A 12,967-nucleotide genomic window follows, 5' to 3' on the forward strand; every position below is an offset into this window, starting at 1 on the left:
AAAAGACCAGGAACACAACCTCTTGAGGAGCCAGCACTGATTAAGCAAGGATTATCACCAAACAATCAAGGAGATAACAATACTTATTCAAGGAAAGACCAAGTGGAAAACCACACCCCCACCTAATGGCAGCACACACTACTATGTAGGCAGCAAACCCTACCCTTATACTGAGGATATAACTTAATGAAGTTGAAATGAATGAAATGTCTGCAAGCAAACAACGAAGCTTAACAAGCACCAAGAACTCTAAAGTACTTGTTGCAATGAGCTCCTATGAAAGTAATACTTACCCCAATTCTGTCTCCAAAAAAATTCTAGTGCTTTCTGGGTTGCAAGATGTTTTTTAACTGAATAATGAACTCTCTGTATTAGCATATTGGAAAATCCAGCACGTTTTAGAAGGTAAGCCATAGTTGGTGAATGTCCAAATGGATCAACTGCCCAGCCAGATTTTGGCTTTACTCCTAATGAAAAGAATGTGTGTTGAAAGTAATATAATGCTAGACTATAATAAACACACAACATTTATTCTTACACATGGGATCCCCAATATTTGGGGACTGATACACAAATTGGAATGGTTGACACAGTCAATTCTAAAGCAAACAGAAACTCCTAAAAGATAAACTGTTGCCTCATAGAAAGCTTTGGGTTTTTTTCAGTGCAACAGGAAACATAGTTACATGGATGAGGAAGAAACTGTCTGGAGAACCCAAGTATGAAGCAAAGGTGCTATCTAATCCAGTGGTGGGCTGCTGGATGGTCAGCAAGGTTCAGGTGAACCCCTAGCTGTGGGGTTTATTAAATTTTCCAAGAAATTAGACACATTAAAAAATGCAGGCATACAAAATGAATGCTATCTACCTTGACTTCCTACCATTTATATATATATTCTTTTGAGAATAAAAATAAGTGCAGTTTTTTTACTCTGCAGCAGGGCAGCCTTTTATTTTAAAAGTGCAATAATAAAGCATTAGGAGGATGCTAGGATGATTAGGATCTTACAGAACAGCCTGTGAACATGGTGGGTTCCAAATTTCAAAACCACTCTCTTCTCAACTTGAATAATTAACAATGGACAAAAAAAAACTGCACTGAAAACTCGGTATATTACAATGTTAATCCAGAAGCCATATTGAACTTATTGTAATAATATTTAGGAGATGAATTCTCCAAATGTTTTTACTGATATCTGTCTTTACTACAATCCCAGTTAAGCATATTATATACATGTTTGTCAATTGAGGTTTGACAATTTATAAAGGAAAACAATTGATTCATTCATCGCTCTGTACTCAAATGGAAGAGTTGGCAAAACTCACAAGACAAAAATTATGTGGACCTACCTACAGCTTTCTCTAGCCACTGGTGTCCTTCTATCAATTGGTCAATTAAAGCAAAATAATGTGGAGAAGCTTCATCAGGCATGACCCAACCTCCTGTTACAATTTCAAATTGGCCATCTTCTATTAACCTGAAATATATATTTACTTTTTAAAATCATCTGTAAAATTGCTTGTTTATAAACAATAATAAAACCAGTCATCTTTAAATACTGATAGCAAGTACTTCCAATTCTCAAAAAAAGAAAGAAAGAAAATAACTTGTATCATCTTTATTAGAAAAATATGTGATACTTAGTTTTACAAAATGGTATGAAGACTTTGAAGTTGGAAGGAAAATTAAAGCATTCTCTGAGAATAACTCTGCAGCCTTAAAATTGGGATTGGGGGAGTGAATGTAGTCACTCGTTCACCTCTTCAATAGATAACTTATTTTCTTTATAACAAACTAGGAAACATAATTGCATGGATCAGGAGATATGGATAGATATATCTGTACATGCAGGTATAGAGTGACATTTATTGATATGAGATGCAAAGATTACAACCAAAGCAATTAGATCTTGTGTTAAGACTATTATAGTTCCTTTATCTTGTTCCATTTTTTTCCCTCTATTCTTTCCATTGTATTCCACTAACTTGGAACTAAAATGATGTAAGTTACTGCCAATAGAGAAATGTGGATTTAGTTATCATACTATGTCTGTTGGAATAAACTGCCCATTTTATTAAATGTCTAAGGTGAATGAATATTAATAATGGAGTTTCAGTAGACAGCCAAATTATTATTTCACTGAAACTTTGTTTTGAACTGAACCAGCATCACTATAATTAAAAAAGAAATGACCTTACCTATAACTAACATTTCATTCCAAAGTGTTCACTTATGAAGCTTGGTAATTTAATTATAACATTAAAAAGAAATGAAGCTAAATTGTGCTTTAAGAAATAAAGGCCAAGTCTAGTTATGTATTAGAACACTATAATTTATAAACCTATATACAAATGGGTCACAATGACAATGAATACTGATTTTTTTTTACTAAGGCATACAATAGGTTGAATGAAAATATATACACGTATTAAAATATCCTGACCTTTTCACAGCATCCTTCTTCTGACTATCTATTCCATCCCACCACTTTGAAAAATAAGAGATTTCAGACCACATAAATTTCCTTCCTTTATCTTCTTGAAGTTTAAGAACCATGTTATTGAGAATGTGTTGTGTCTGATCTCTGAAGTAGTCATCAAATGTCTTCAGCCAACCTATTAAACATAATATCACATGCTGAACAAATTAAACTGAATACATTGTGATAATATCAGGGTTTCCCAAAAAGAATCACCACTGCTTTTTCTACAATAAAAATCTGACTGACTAAAAAAACTAGACAGTAACAAAAAATAGACTGTGACTGGGTTGCAAACCTCAATTGAGCAGTAAGAAAACATTCTTTTTTTGAACTGTATCTATATTTAAAATAACTTGGAAACATTTTGAAAGCATAAACTATGGTGATAATGGTAATACCTTATCAAGGAAGTCAATTGCTCTAAAATTTTAAACCAGAAGAAAGCATTAATTTTTATTTAATATTAAGGAAAAGTACCAAGGGGGTACTTCAGTTCAACTGCTTTTTGTTATAAACAACTTAAGCAACGTGTGTGTGTGTTGGATTTGCTTCAGCCATATCAGTAAGGGGAAGTAATAAACTATTTTCTCAGCAAATGCATGCATTTTTTAAAAATTTTCTTAGAAGCTCCTGAAACATATGTCATTCTAGAACATTTCAGAAAAAATAATGATTCCTAAAGTGCTCTTAACACTTTCTTAGAATTCTGAGAACAAAACAATGGCCAATAAGAGGTAAAATCACCGTTATTGCTGCAACCACAAACAACAATGAGGGCAAAAAAAAAACCCACCTCCACAAAGTCAATGCAAATGGAAACTAATGTTATATTTAAAAATAAAGAACTGTAATTTCAGTGATGAAAAATGAAGTCAATTTAAGTCTTTGAGATTTTATTCACTTTTGTATCAAAATGAAAATTATTTTCTTATTCTAGAAACTAAGTAGTTATGAATCTCTTTAGAATAAAATTACTGAAAGTCACTGAGTTTTCTAAAAGGAAAGAATGGAACAGTTAAAATTAATATGTGCTTCTACATGTATAGGATCCCAAATATAAGCGATTTTAAAAGGCCACAACTTGAACATGAAGAGAAATATAAAATACTAATCTAAAAGAAATGAAACGTATGAACAAACTTAAGAACTGAGTTAAAATAAATTGCTATAAAATATGCTGGCTTCTTTTCAGAGCCTACAATGATATTTGTGACTACTGTATCTATCTGAATTGTAGAATAATCTTCCATCATACAAAAAAAAAGTAGTGGCTTGATTGTTTTAAAACACAAGAACATACAAACATTTGTCTTTTTTGATATAGGGACAACAAGAAGTCAGGTAACCACTGTATTGAAGAATAAATGTAAAGTATTTGCCAGAATTTCTGGAACAAGAATTAGTAAACAAAGCAGAACAAGTAGATGGTATGTCTTGCTAATCCAATGCTACTCAGATTTTATTTAATATGCCCTCTTTTGGTCAAGTTAACCACTAAAGGCAAACATAGAAGTAGAAAAGCATGAGGAACTATTGTGTGTAGGTCCTGAAAATCATGTCAGCTGTTAGCATTATAGTCTTGAATTATGGATACAGTGACCATACAGCCTCTTTATTTCAAAAAGCTGCCCTTTAGATTTATACAGTTTACTTATTTATTTTCTTGGCTTTACTCTTGAAATTTCCTTTGTAAAACAAATTTAGAAACTATTTTTTAATCCGTATGAACCTCTCTCAAATTTGCTCTTTCAGGTTTTGCCCTTTATTTTTTCCATAAAAATATGATCACTGTAATTATGCAAGATTGAGGTCACCAATTTAAATTTCCACAGATATCCCATAATTTTAAATATATTTATTAAATGCAAGGACCTAGTTGTACAGTAATGAGAATGCAATAACTGTTGTTAATTTGATGAGTGTTGGCATCTATATTTAACATTGGAATTATTCTTTCAAATAACTTAAATCTTTATATAATGAACTACTTGAAATATGGAATTGGGTTTTAGCTAACATGGCATAATTCTTAATGTAATGTGCAAACAGACTATTGTATTATGTGAGCCCATTTAAATAAGATTGAAAGACATAGAATGTTTATGTAAATAAGGAGTATATCAACAGCCTGAATCTTTTGTAAACCAAGTTTCAGGCTTAAGATATTGTCTAAAAGAAAGCGAATACAATATTTTTGCTTAAAATATATTCCTGGCAGGGGGTCAACTATACGACCAAGTCACTAATAAAATGTGCCACCAAGGCATCTCTAGATGTTGTGTGGTTTATACTCTTGGTCTCTTTAAAAAGCATAAAATGGTGACACTAGCTCCCAGGTACTGTAAACCTTAACAAAGATCTAACAACCTGGGAAGGTACTGTGCAATTGTCATCCAGTTCCAGGGGGCCCATTTGCCATCATTTTGGGGTTCTTGACAGGCTGAGATGATGTAGTCTGGTGTATTTTCTTTTTCTCTTGCAATTTTTTAAAATTTAAAATTTAAAAATTTTAAAAAAATCCTTTTTGGCATTCACACTTATTTGAGTCTATTGTCTGCAAAACCCTATATTTACTGGCTACTGCCTGAACCACATTGTGCAATCTCTTTATTTTCTCTTTATTTTGAACTGTAAAATCCAATCCAGTGTTTATTGATGGTAGGCTGAAAGATTAAGGCACAGAGATTAAGGCAAATAGATATTGTTGTGAATTTTGTAATAACAGCTTAGGATTTCACTGGTCTCTCATTTTTGTCATTTAGTTATTTCTGTACAATTTGTACTGAAATCTAGCCAGTTAGAGTGGTTACCTGCTGATTCTGAAACCATAAGGTATTTTTAGCAGCAGTGGAATCAAGGAAAATACATTAATAAAAAAAGAACTATATGATAATAAAACGTTATGTTTCATGGAGCTGAGGACACAAATATGATTGCCCCAAACATATTTTGAAGCTTTCTGATATGTTACCTGGATCATTATGTGAGTGAGGTACAACAAAAACTTGAAGAGGTTTATCATCCCACTCATGTTCATCATAAGTGATGTCAAACCCTTGCTTCCAAACTCCACCATCTGGATTATCAAAAGGAAGAATATCATAGACTTTCAGCATCTAAAATGCATAAAAAGAATAGATCATGATATATAAAAGTAAAAGGCTGATGCACATAGTTCTGCAAGTATGGTTATGGCCATTAATTTACTATTTACAAAATTCAAACAAATCACTGAGAGCCAGTTTAACGTCACTGGACTAGAAATGAGGAGCCATGAGTTTTAGTCCTGCCTTAGGCATAAAGCTAACTGAGTAACTTTGATCAGTCACTTTCTCTCAGGCCTAGGCAGCAAGCAAGGGCATACCACATATTTATCTGGGCAATTGAGTCAGCAAAGACCCTAAGGCATGGATGAATAAACAAGTAAAGAGCCTCATTCCAAAATTCTGTTTAAATATTATATTCAAAAAATACTTTTCATAGATTTTTATATTAATATTATTTTTCTAGATACCATAAATTGAACATGGTACATATTTGATTGGCCGTAATAGTATAAAGGATGTCATCCATCACCTTTTATAAACATACAAACATTTTACAACCAACATTCCTACTGTTTAACTAATTCTTCCTACAATCACAAGTGGGAGGGGATGGGTGATAAGGAGTGATGAGAAGATTAATAGTAATAGTAGCGCAGAATTTGTAAATAGCTGGTCAGTGTTGAGGGAATTATTTGTTTAGCAGAGTGATGGCGTTCGGAAAAAACTGTCCTTGTGTCTAGTTGTTCTGGTGTGCAGTGCTCTATAGTGTTGCTTTGAGGGTAGGAGTTGAAACAGTTTATGTCGGAGTGTGTGTGTGAGGGGTCTGTAAATATTTTCATAGCCTTCTTTCTGACTCCTGCAGCATACAGGTCCTCGATTGAAGGCAGGTTGATAGTAAAAAAAATTTCTGCAGTCCTAATTACTATCTGAAGTCTGTGTCTGTCTTGTTGGGTTGCGGAACCAAACCAGACCAGTCAAAAATTTTAGTACAGTTTTAATAATATTTTAATCTGTGTCACTTTAATCTTTTAGCTATTTGTTACTTTTTTTATAACTTGAAAGCCGCCTAGAGTCATCTTGTAGGAGACATGAGTGACATAAAAATTTAATAAATAATAAAAAAAAATTAATAAAAATGAATTACAAGCAAGTAAAGACAGACAATACAGCATTTCCACCTAAACCGACAGACCAATACATAAGAGAAACAAAGTTCAATTAAGTTATCTGGCACCTGAGCAAATAGGATCCTCTCTTTCTTCATGAAAGTTACATCAGTAAAAATTATTTTTTAAGAGAGTAACAAGCTTCTTATCAAAAAACTTTAAGAATGTAGCTAATTCTTAGAAATTCTGATGAACAAATTATTTCTAGGAAAAATGATTATTTTACATAATACATATAATGCAGTGCTGTCCAGACTGCATTCTCCTCTTTCTTATCAACACATACCCAAACTTTTGCAACTGATGGAGAAAAAAACCCAAACAAGCAAAATAATTAAAACAAACTAAAAAGCCAATGCTCTTTTCGGTATCATATATGTGTTTACCTACAAAACATTATTACCATGGTTGCAATTTCCCTGATATAAAGGAAATGTTAGGCACATGCAAACAACTTCCAGTGAAATTCTATTAGGAAGGGGTTGGGATCAATTTGCACACTACGGTGCTCCTTTCTACAATCCAATACAAGAAAGAAACCAAAAATTACAATTAGAGAGAGCATTATTTCTTTCAACATCTGCCTCAAGAATTTGACCTGTCAACATCAGATAAAAGAATAGACTGTTAAATTGGCTACATTTTTAAATCAAACTGTAAGGAGTTATTTCTTTCTAATATTTTATTACTTAAAATTGTTGGCATTTATCATATCTTAATAGCGTTCTCTCCCTAAGCAAGTACTAGCTGATATTTTGAAGTTTTTTGGGTGTGCATAAACATAACTTCTTGTGATTTTCTAAGGCTCTTGGAATCCACTGCTTTGGGTTTTTCCCCCCTTTAAGATGGTATGTTTAAAGAAATTGATGCTATATAAAGCTGCACAAGCAGAAAAACAAAGCCGTAAAATCTCGAGAAAATAGAAAATACCAGTAATGTACACTGGTTCTGATTGCAATTTTGAAAAATGGTTCTTGTTCTGGAAAGCTATTTTATTATCAGAAAGATTTTTTTCTAACCCCTTGAACTCTATGTAACTATTCTTTGTAGTAGCTGCTTCCATTTGAAAATGTTTCAAGACCCTTTGAATTGCTTTTGACAGAGTAGCTGATAAGGGAGAGATTATACTGCATGCCTCAATCCAGAGGCCTAATAAGAACCACTAACTGCAATGCTTGGGTTCATTACTGTCCATATAGCATTTGCTATTCATTACTTACTTCATTACTTCATTAACTTACAAAAGTTATATAACTGCCTATCTTGTACACTAACTTTGGTCAGCTAACAATGAGAGAATATAGAAGCAACAATCAAAAAGAATATACTAAAACCTGTATATTTTTTCAAAAAAATAAATAAATAAATAAAAATACATTAATCAAGGCACTATATAACATGGCACCATATAACAAACTCAGCTATACAAGTCCCTAACAGACCAAAGATTGTTACAGTAAGTATGCTGGCAATTTAGCTACTTGACAATTCTACTTTTGGGGAAAAAAAGATATCATCTCGAAGAATCTGTTAGAATTGTAGATTTGACAGAATATTGATGGAATATTGGACAATCTCTTGTGGCTACTATATAATTAAATATAACAGATCAGAATAGGCAATCTGATCTGCGATTTTTAGCAATCTTAAGAGAAGTCTGGAATCTCACAGGTTTCTTATCTTGTATTAAACACTCAAAGACACGTAAACAGCTATTACATCTCACATTAAGAGAAAGTTGGAATTCCCCCAATACTCTGGAATCATAGCTGGCCAGGGATTTTAGTCCCAATAGTACAAGGAAGAAGCTACTCTCTTCCCTTTAATAATGAAGTTGTAGCACTGTCATCCTATACACATTTCAGAAGTTGATGACACTGCAATGAACTGCAACCCCAGTAAAGCACTTCAAATCATAAAAATGCATACCCAAATAAATTGTTCTAGGAAATGCCTAATTACTTTAATTTGTGTAATCACGAGTGCTAAGTGTATATATTCAGACATCAACCTCATATAAGGCCTGGCATTTCAATAAATTTGATTTGAACGTATTTAAATGACTGCTCTTTCAAAAGTTTTGCATGATATGAAATACTAGCTATCATATAGAGCTGTGATGGTGAACCTATGGCACATGTGCCGCAGGTGGCATGCAGAACCATTTGTGCTGGCATGCGAGCTGCAGGTAAACTTACCTCACTGCGCATGAGCACGCCTCACAGCTGTTTTTTGGCTGCTTTGAGGCTTTTTTCAGTATTACGTCCTGTAATACTGGAAGTGACAAAACAGGCCTATTTTTCAGCCTGCAAAGGCTGCCAAAGGCCTTTCTCAAGCCACTGGGAGGCTGAAAAAGGCCTCAAATCAGCTGAAAATCAACTGGAAGGCACAGTGCAGGTAAGCGGGTGGTGTGGAGGGGGGAAAGGAGGGATTGCATGAGCATGCACAGGGGGCATGGGGGGCATGCATTGCCTTCTGGGTGCTGGCCTTTGCAGGCCAAAAAATAGGGCCATTTCATCACTTCCTGTAATACCAAAAGTGATGAAATATGCCTAGTTTTCGGCCTGCAAAAGCTGCCAAAGGCCTTCCTCAAGCCTCTGGAAGGCCGAAAAAGGCCTCAAACTGGCTGAAAATCATCTGGGAGGCGCAATGCAGGTAAGCGGGCAGCATGGGGGGAAGGGGGGTTGCACGCGCATGCATAGGGGGCACGGGGGGACACGCATTGCCTTCTGGGTACTGGCATGTGAGCATGAGTGCACAAGCACACGCACAATTTTTGGCACAGGAGCCCAAAAATGGTTAGCCACCACTGATATAGAGCATGGCTGTTTAACATGAGGCTCCTGGGTGATGTGCAGCCATTAAGAATCCCTTTGGCAACAAATTTCAACACTCTTGTGACATGATTTCTCAAACTTTTGGAACAGAAACTATTGTAAGCCCTCAAACAGACAGACAATTCAACCATTTTTTTTAAAGTTGTAATGGGGGGGTGGGAGAGAAAAACTTAGTCTCATTTTCTTCACACTATCCTCTCTACCTTCCATGCAAATTGACCTCTCAACAGTTAAGTTGTAAAACTTATGAATATATTTTTTATTTTATTGAGCAAGCCATGATGAGTAATTTATTGAGCTTCAATAACATAGGAAAAAGATAAGCAAAACACTGATCTGACTCGTAACTGGATGGATTTCAGAACAAAGATCTAATAATGGTGGACCCAACCACTTATACGAAAAATGAACACAGGAAATTCTAGGAAAAAGAAAAGACCAGACTTTCAGGAACCTGGAAGGAAGAGAACTAAGGGAAAGATAGGATACATGGCCAGAAACAACAGCTGTCAGAGATTAGCTTTGCAAAATGATTTGAAATAAAAAGGTCAAATTACTGGCTATTAGCCTCTAGTAGTGCTTTATTTTCAAATGTCTTTTCTCAAAAAAGGTAAGCATTTCCACAATAAGTATAGGTAGTCCTTGACTTAACAGTTAGTTTTGTGACGTTTCAAAATTACAGTGGTACTGAAAAATTTGACTTATGACAGTTTTTCACAGTTACAACCTTTGTAGCAGCCCCAAGTTACATGATCAAACTTCAGATGCTTGGCAACTGGTTCATATTTATGTTGTGGCCCACCAGCAGCTAGTGGAGATGGTGGCAGACTTAGACAATGAGGAGGTTGGAGAGGAACATGAGCCAGTCCTGTAGTCTGGGGAAGGCTATGACAAGTGTTCTGCGTTGGAGGCAGAGATAGGGCCAGGACCATCTGACAGTTATCAGCTGCCTTTGGAGTTGGAGATCAGTGGGGCAGAAGAACAGCTAGAACCTGTTTCCAGTGTATGCATGCGTAAGGCTGCCAGGAGAAGGGAACAGTTAAGGAAAAGGGGTCAACTCGGGAATAAAAGCTCATGTGGATGGTGAATGGCCCGTCCCATAGGAAATAAAGAGGAGCAAAAGGGGAGTGGTGTTTGCAGGAGAGAATTAGTTCAATTTATTAGACTGAAGATCTGTTCCTGATTTCTTGCCAAGTAATTGCTGCTACAGCATAGTATTTGGAAGATATCAGCCTGGCAACTCTCCAAGCCTGATAAAGGTCTGTAGTTGTGAAATTTCATGAGAGACTGTTTGCCGGGACTTTGCTAGAAAGGAATTCACTTTAACCTAAATAAAAGGGGTTTTATCAGGACGACAGTCTGTTTCATGATCTTGGGAAGCCTAGGTCAAAACAATTTATGACCGTTGCTGTGTCCCAAGATTATGTAATCATTGTTTGCAACAAGCAAAGTTTAATGGGGAAGCCAAATTCACTTAACTCGGTTACTAATTTATCCAGTGGAGTGATTCATTTAACAACTGTGGCAAGAAAGGTTGTAAAATAGGGCAAAACTCACTTAACAAATGTTTCACTTAACAACAGAAATGTTGGACTTAATTGTGGTTGTAAATCAAGGACTACCTGTAATCCCTAAAACACAGCCTACTTTAACTTTTGGTATGATAAACATCAATATAATAAAATTTGCAGTGATGGAGAAAGCATTGTTTTTAATTTAATCTACAACTTTTAAAAAATAGTTCAAATCACTCAGACGAAAACAATATAAAGAATTTTCTCTGAAATAGTCATTCTAACATTTATACAAGTTCTCCTTCAACAGAGTTCAATTGTATCAAATCTGTATCAAACATAGTCACTCAATCAGAAATGAATGTCTCAAATTATAATTTTAAAAAATTATTCTAATACAACAGTGATTAGCAAGTATACCCAGTTTACACTCATGCAAAAACCGCACATATTACAAATGAATATATTACTTTAAACAAAACATATAAACCATTTAAATAATCAAATTTGCATATAATAATGTATTTTCATTGGCAATCCCAGTGATTTCAGGATCTGCATGCATGTTTGACCAACCTACCAGTTAATTATTTCACAGTTTAGGAATCCAAGTATAACTACCTGAAAGGCTACACAAAGATCTCTATATTTCTTTGACAGAGGACTAAAAATAGATGAAGGACAATAGCTAATATTCAATTGATTCTTACTTGAACATCTGAAGCTTGACTTCCAGTTTTTGAAGCAAACTGACAATCTTCAGGCTCAATTGAAAGATATGCATTGGCAAGAGGCAATACTTCTGAAAAATTTCTTTGATTAAAGTTTAATACTTCTGGACTATGTTGTCCATCTTTGACAGATTCACTCAAATTGATCACAGAATCTCTTATGTTTGAAATAATTTCGTTGTTTTCCGCCAGCAACCGTTCCAAGTGGTCTATTTTCTCTTGCAGTATTGAAAGCTGACCCTGTTGAAAAATACAAACAATTAGACATCCAACTATCTATATAGTAGAAATATATTTCCTCTTTCTGTTCTAAATATGATAGCAAAGAGCTTGTAATTATCATCAATTCAGTATAAGAAATTTTCTCCAAAAAAACCCCAGTACTCAAGATTCTTTCATTCTTTAATTGTGAATTCATATAAGATTTAGATATTTTCTGAAAAAGCAAACAACCACAGTAGCAGTTTGAAGCTACTCTTATTTTGCTGCAAATATAAAAAGATAACCACCCCGATTTTCATTTTCCCAAATCCACTCTGAATTCAATAATGTTCTAAAGTTATCCCACCATTAAAATATTCAAAATTCTACTCATGATATCTTAGAATAAGGCATTATTTATTAAGATAAGAATTAATTATATTACAAAATATCATTGGAACAGAAAATCAAAAGTAATAATTAGCAGCCTTTCAGAGAACCTTTTTAGGTATAGAATTACAGTCTAGATATAAGATTAGTTCAAAACATTTTATGGGGTAAGTGAACTATTTGCTGTAGTTTGAAATAAAAGATTAAAACAATTTTAGCTAGTGAGAGTTTATTCATATTCTTATTTTTCCAGGAAGTAGATATACATTTCCTTGTTGATTCATTGTATCTCCTCACAGTTACATGCATATTTTTGAAAGTGTAATCCCCTATCATAACAACTATACTGCTTTCCCTGCTGTGGCACCTGCTATATACAGGTAGCTCTATCTACATAAAAGAATATTCTTTTCATTCCATTTAGTACAAGTATTTGCAACTACAGGTTTTAGCAAGAATTAGAATATTGCATTAGTAACAGAATTAACAAAAACACACTTTTTATATTTTCTTAGATTTTTAAAATGGACATGTACAATTTATTTCCTGTTCCCACCATGGAAATCAGTGGCCCCCAACCTTTTGGGCACCAGAGAGAA

At 34.3% G+C, this 12,967-nt stretch overlaps 1 protein-coding gene across 1 annotated transcript in view; it reads right to left on the minus strand.

Moving 5' to 3' along the window:
* Positions 1 to 12,967, minus strand: part of MAN2A1 (mannosidase alpha class 2A member 1) — a 56,543-nt gene that overhangs the window by 34,686 nt on the left and 8,890 nt on the right. Inside the window, exons 2-6 of the mRNA XM_026719787.2 lie at positions 11,757 to 12,017; positions 5,454 to 5,598; positions 2,444 to 2,615; positions 1,350 to 1,477; positions 294 to 467 (exon numbers count right to left, since the gene is read on the minus strand). Of these exons, the coding sequence (XP_026575572.1) occupies positions 294 to 467; positions 1,350 to 1,477; positions 2,444 to 2,615; positions 5,454 to 5,598; positions 11,757 to 12,017 (880 nt within the window). The remainder of the gene's footprint in view (positions 1 to 293; positions 468 to 1,349; positions 1,478 to 2,443; positions 2,616 to 5,453; positions 5,599 to 11,756; positions 12,018 to 12,967) is intronic.

Source organism: Pseudonaja textilis, chromosome 2 (genome assembly GCF_049901715.1).
Source record: "Pseudonaja textilis isolate UNSWEBS1 chromosome 2, rPseTex1.2, whole genome shotgun sequence".
NCBI lineage: Eukaryota > Metazoa > Chordata > Lepidosauria > Squamata > Elapidae > Pseudonaja > Pseudonaja textilis.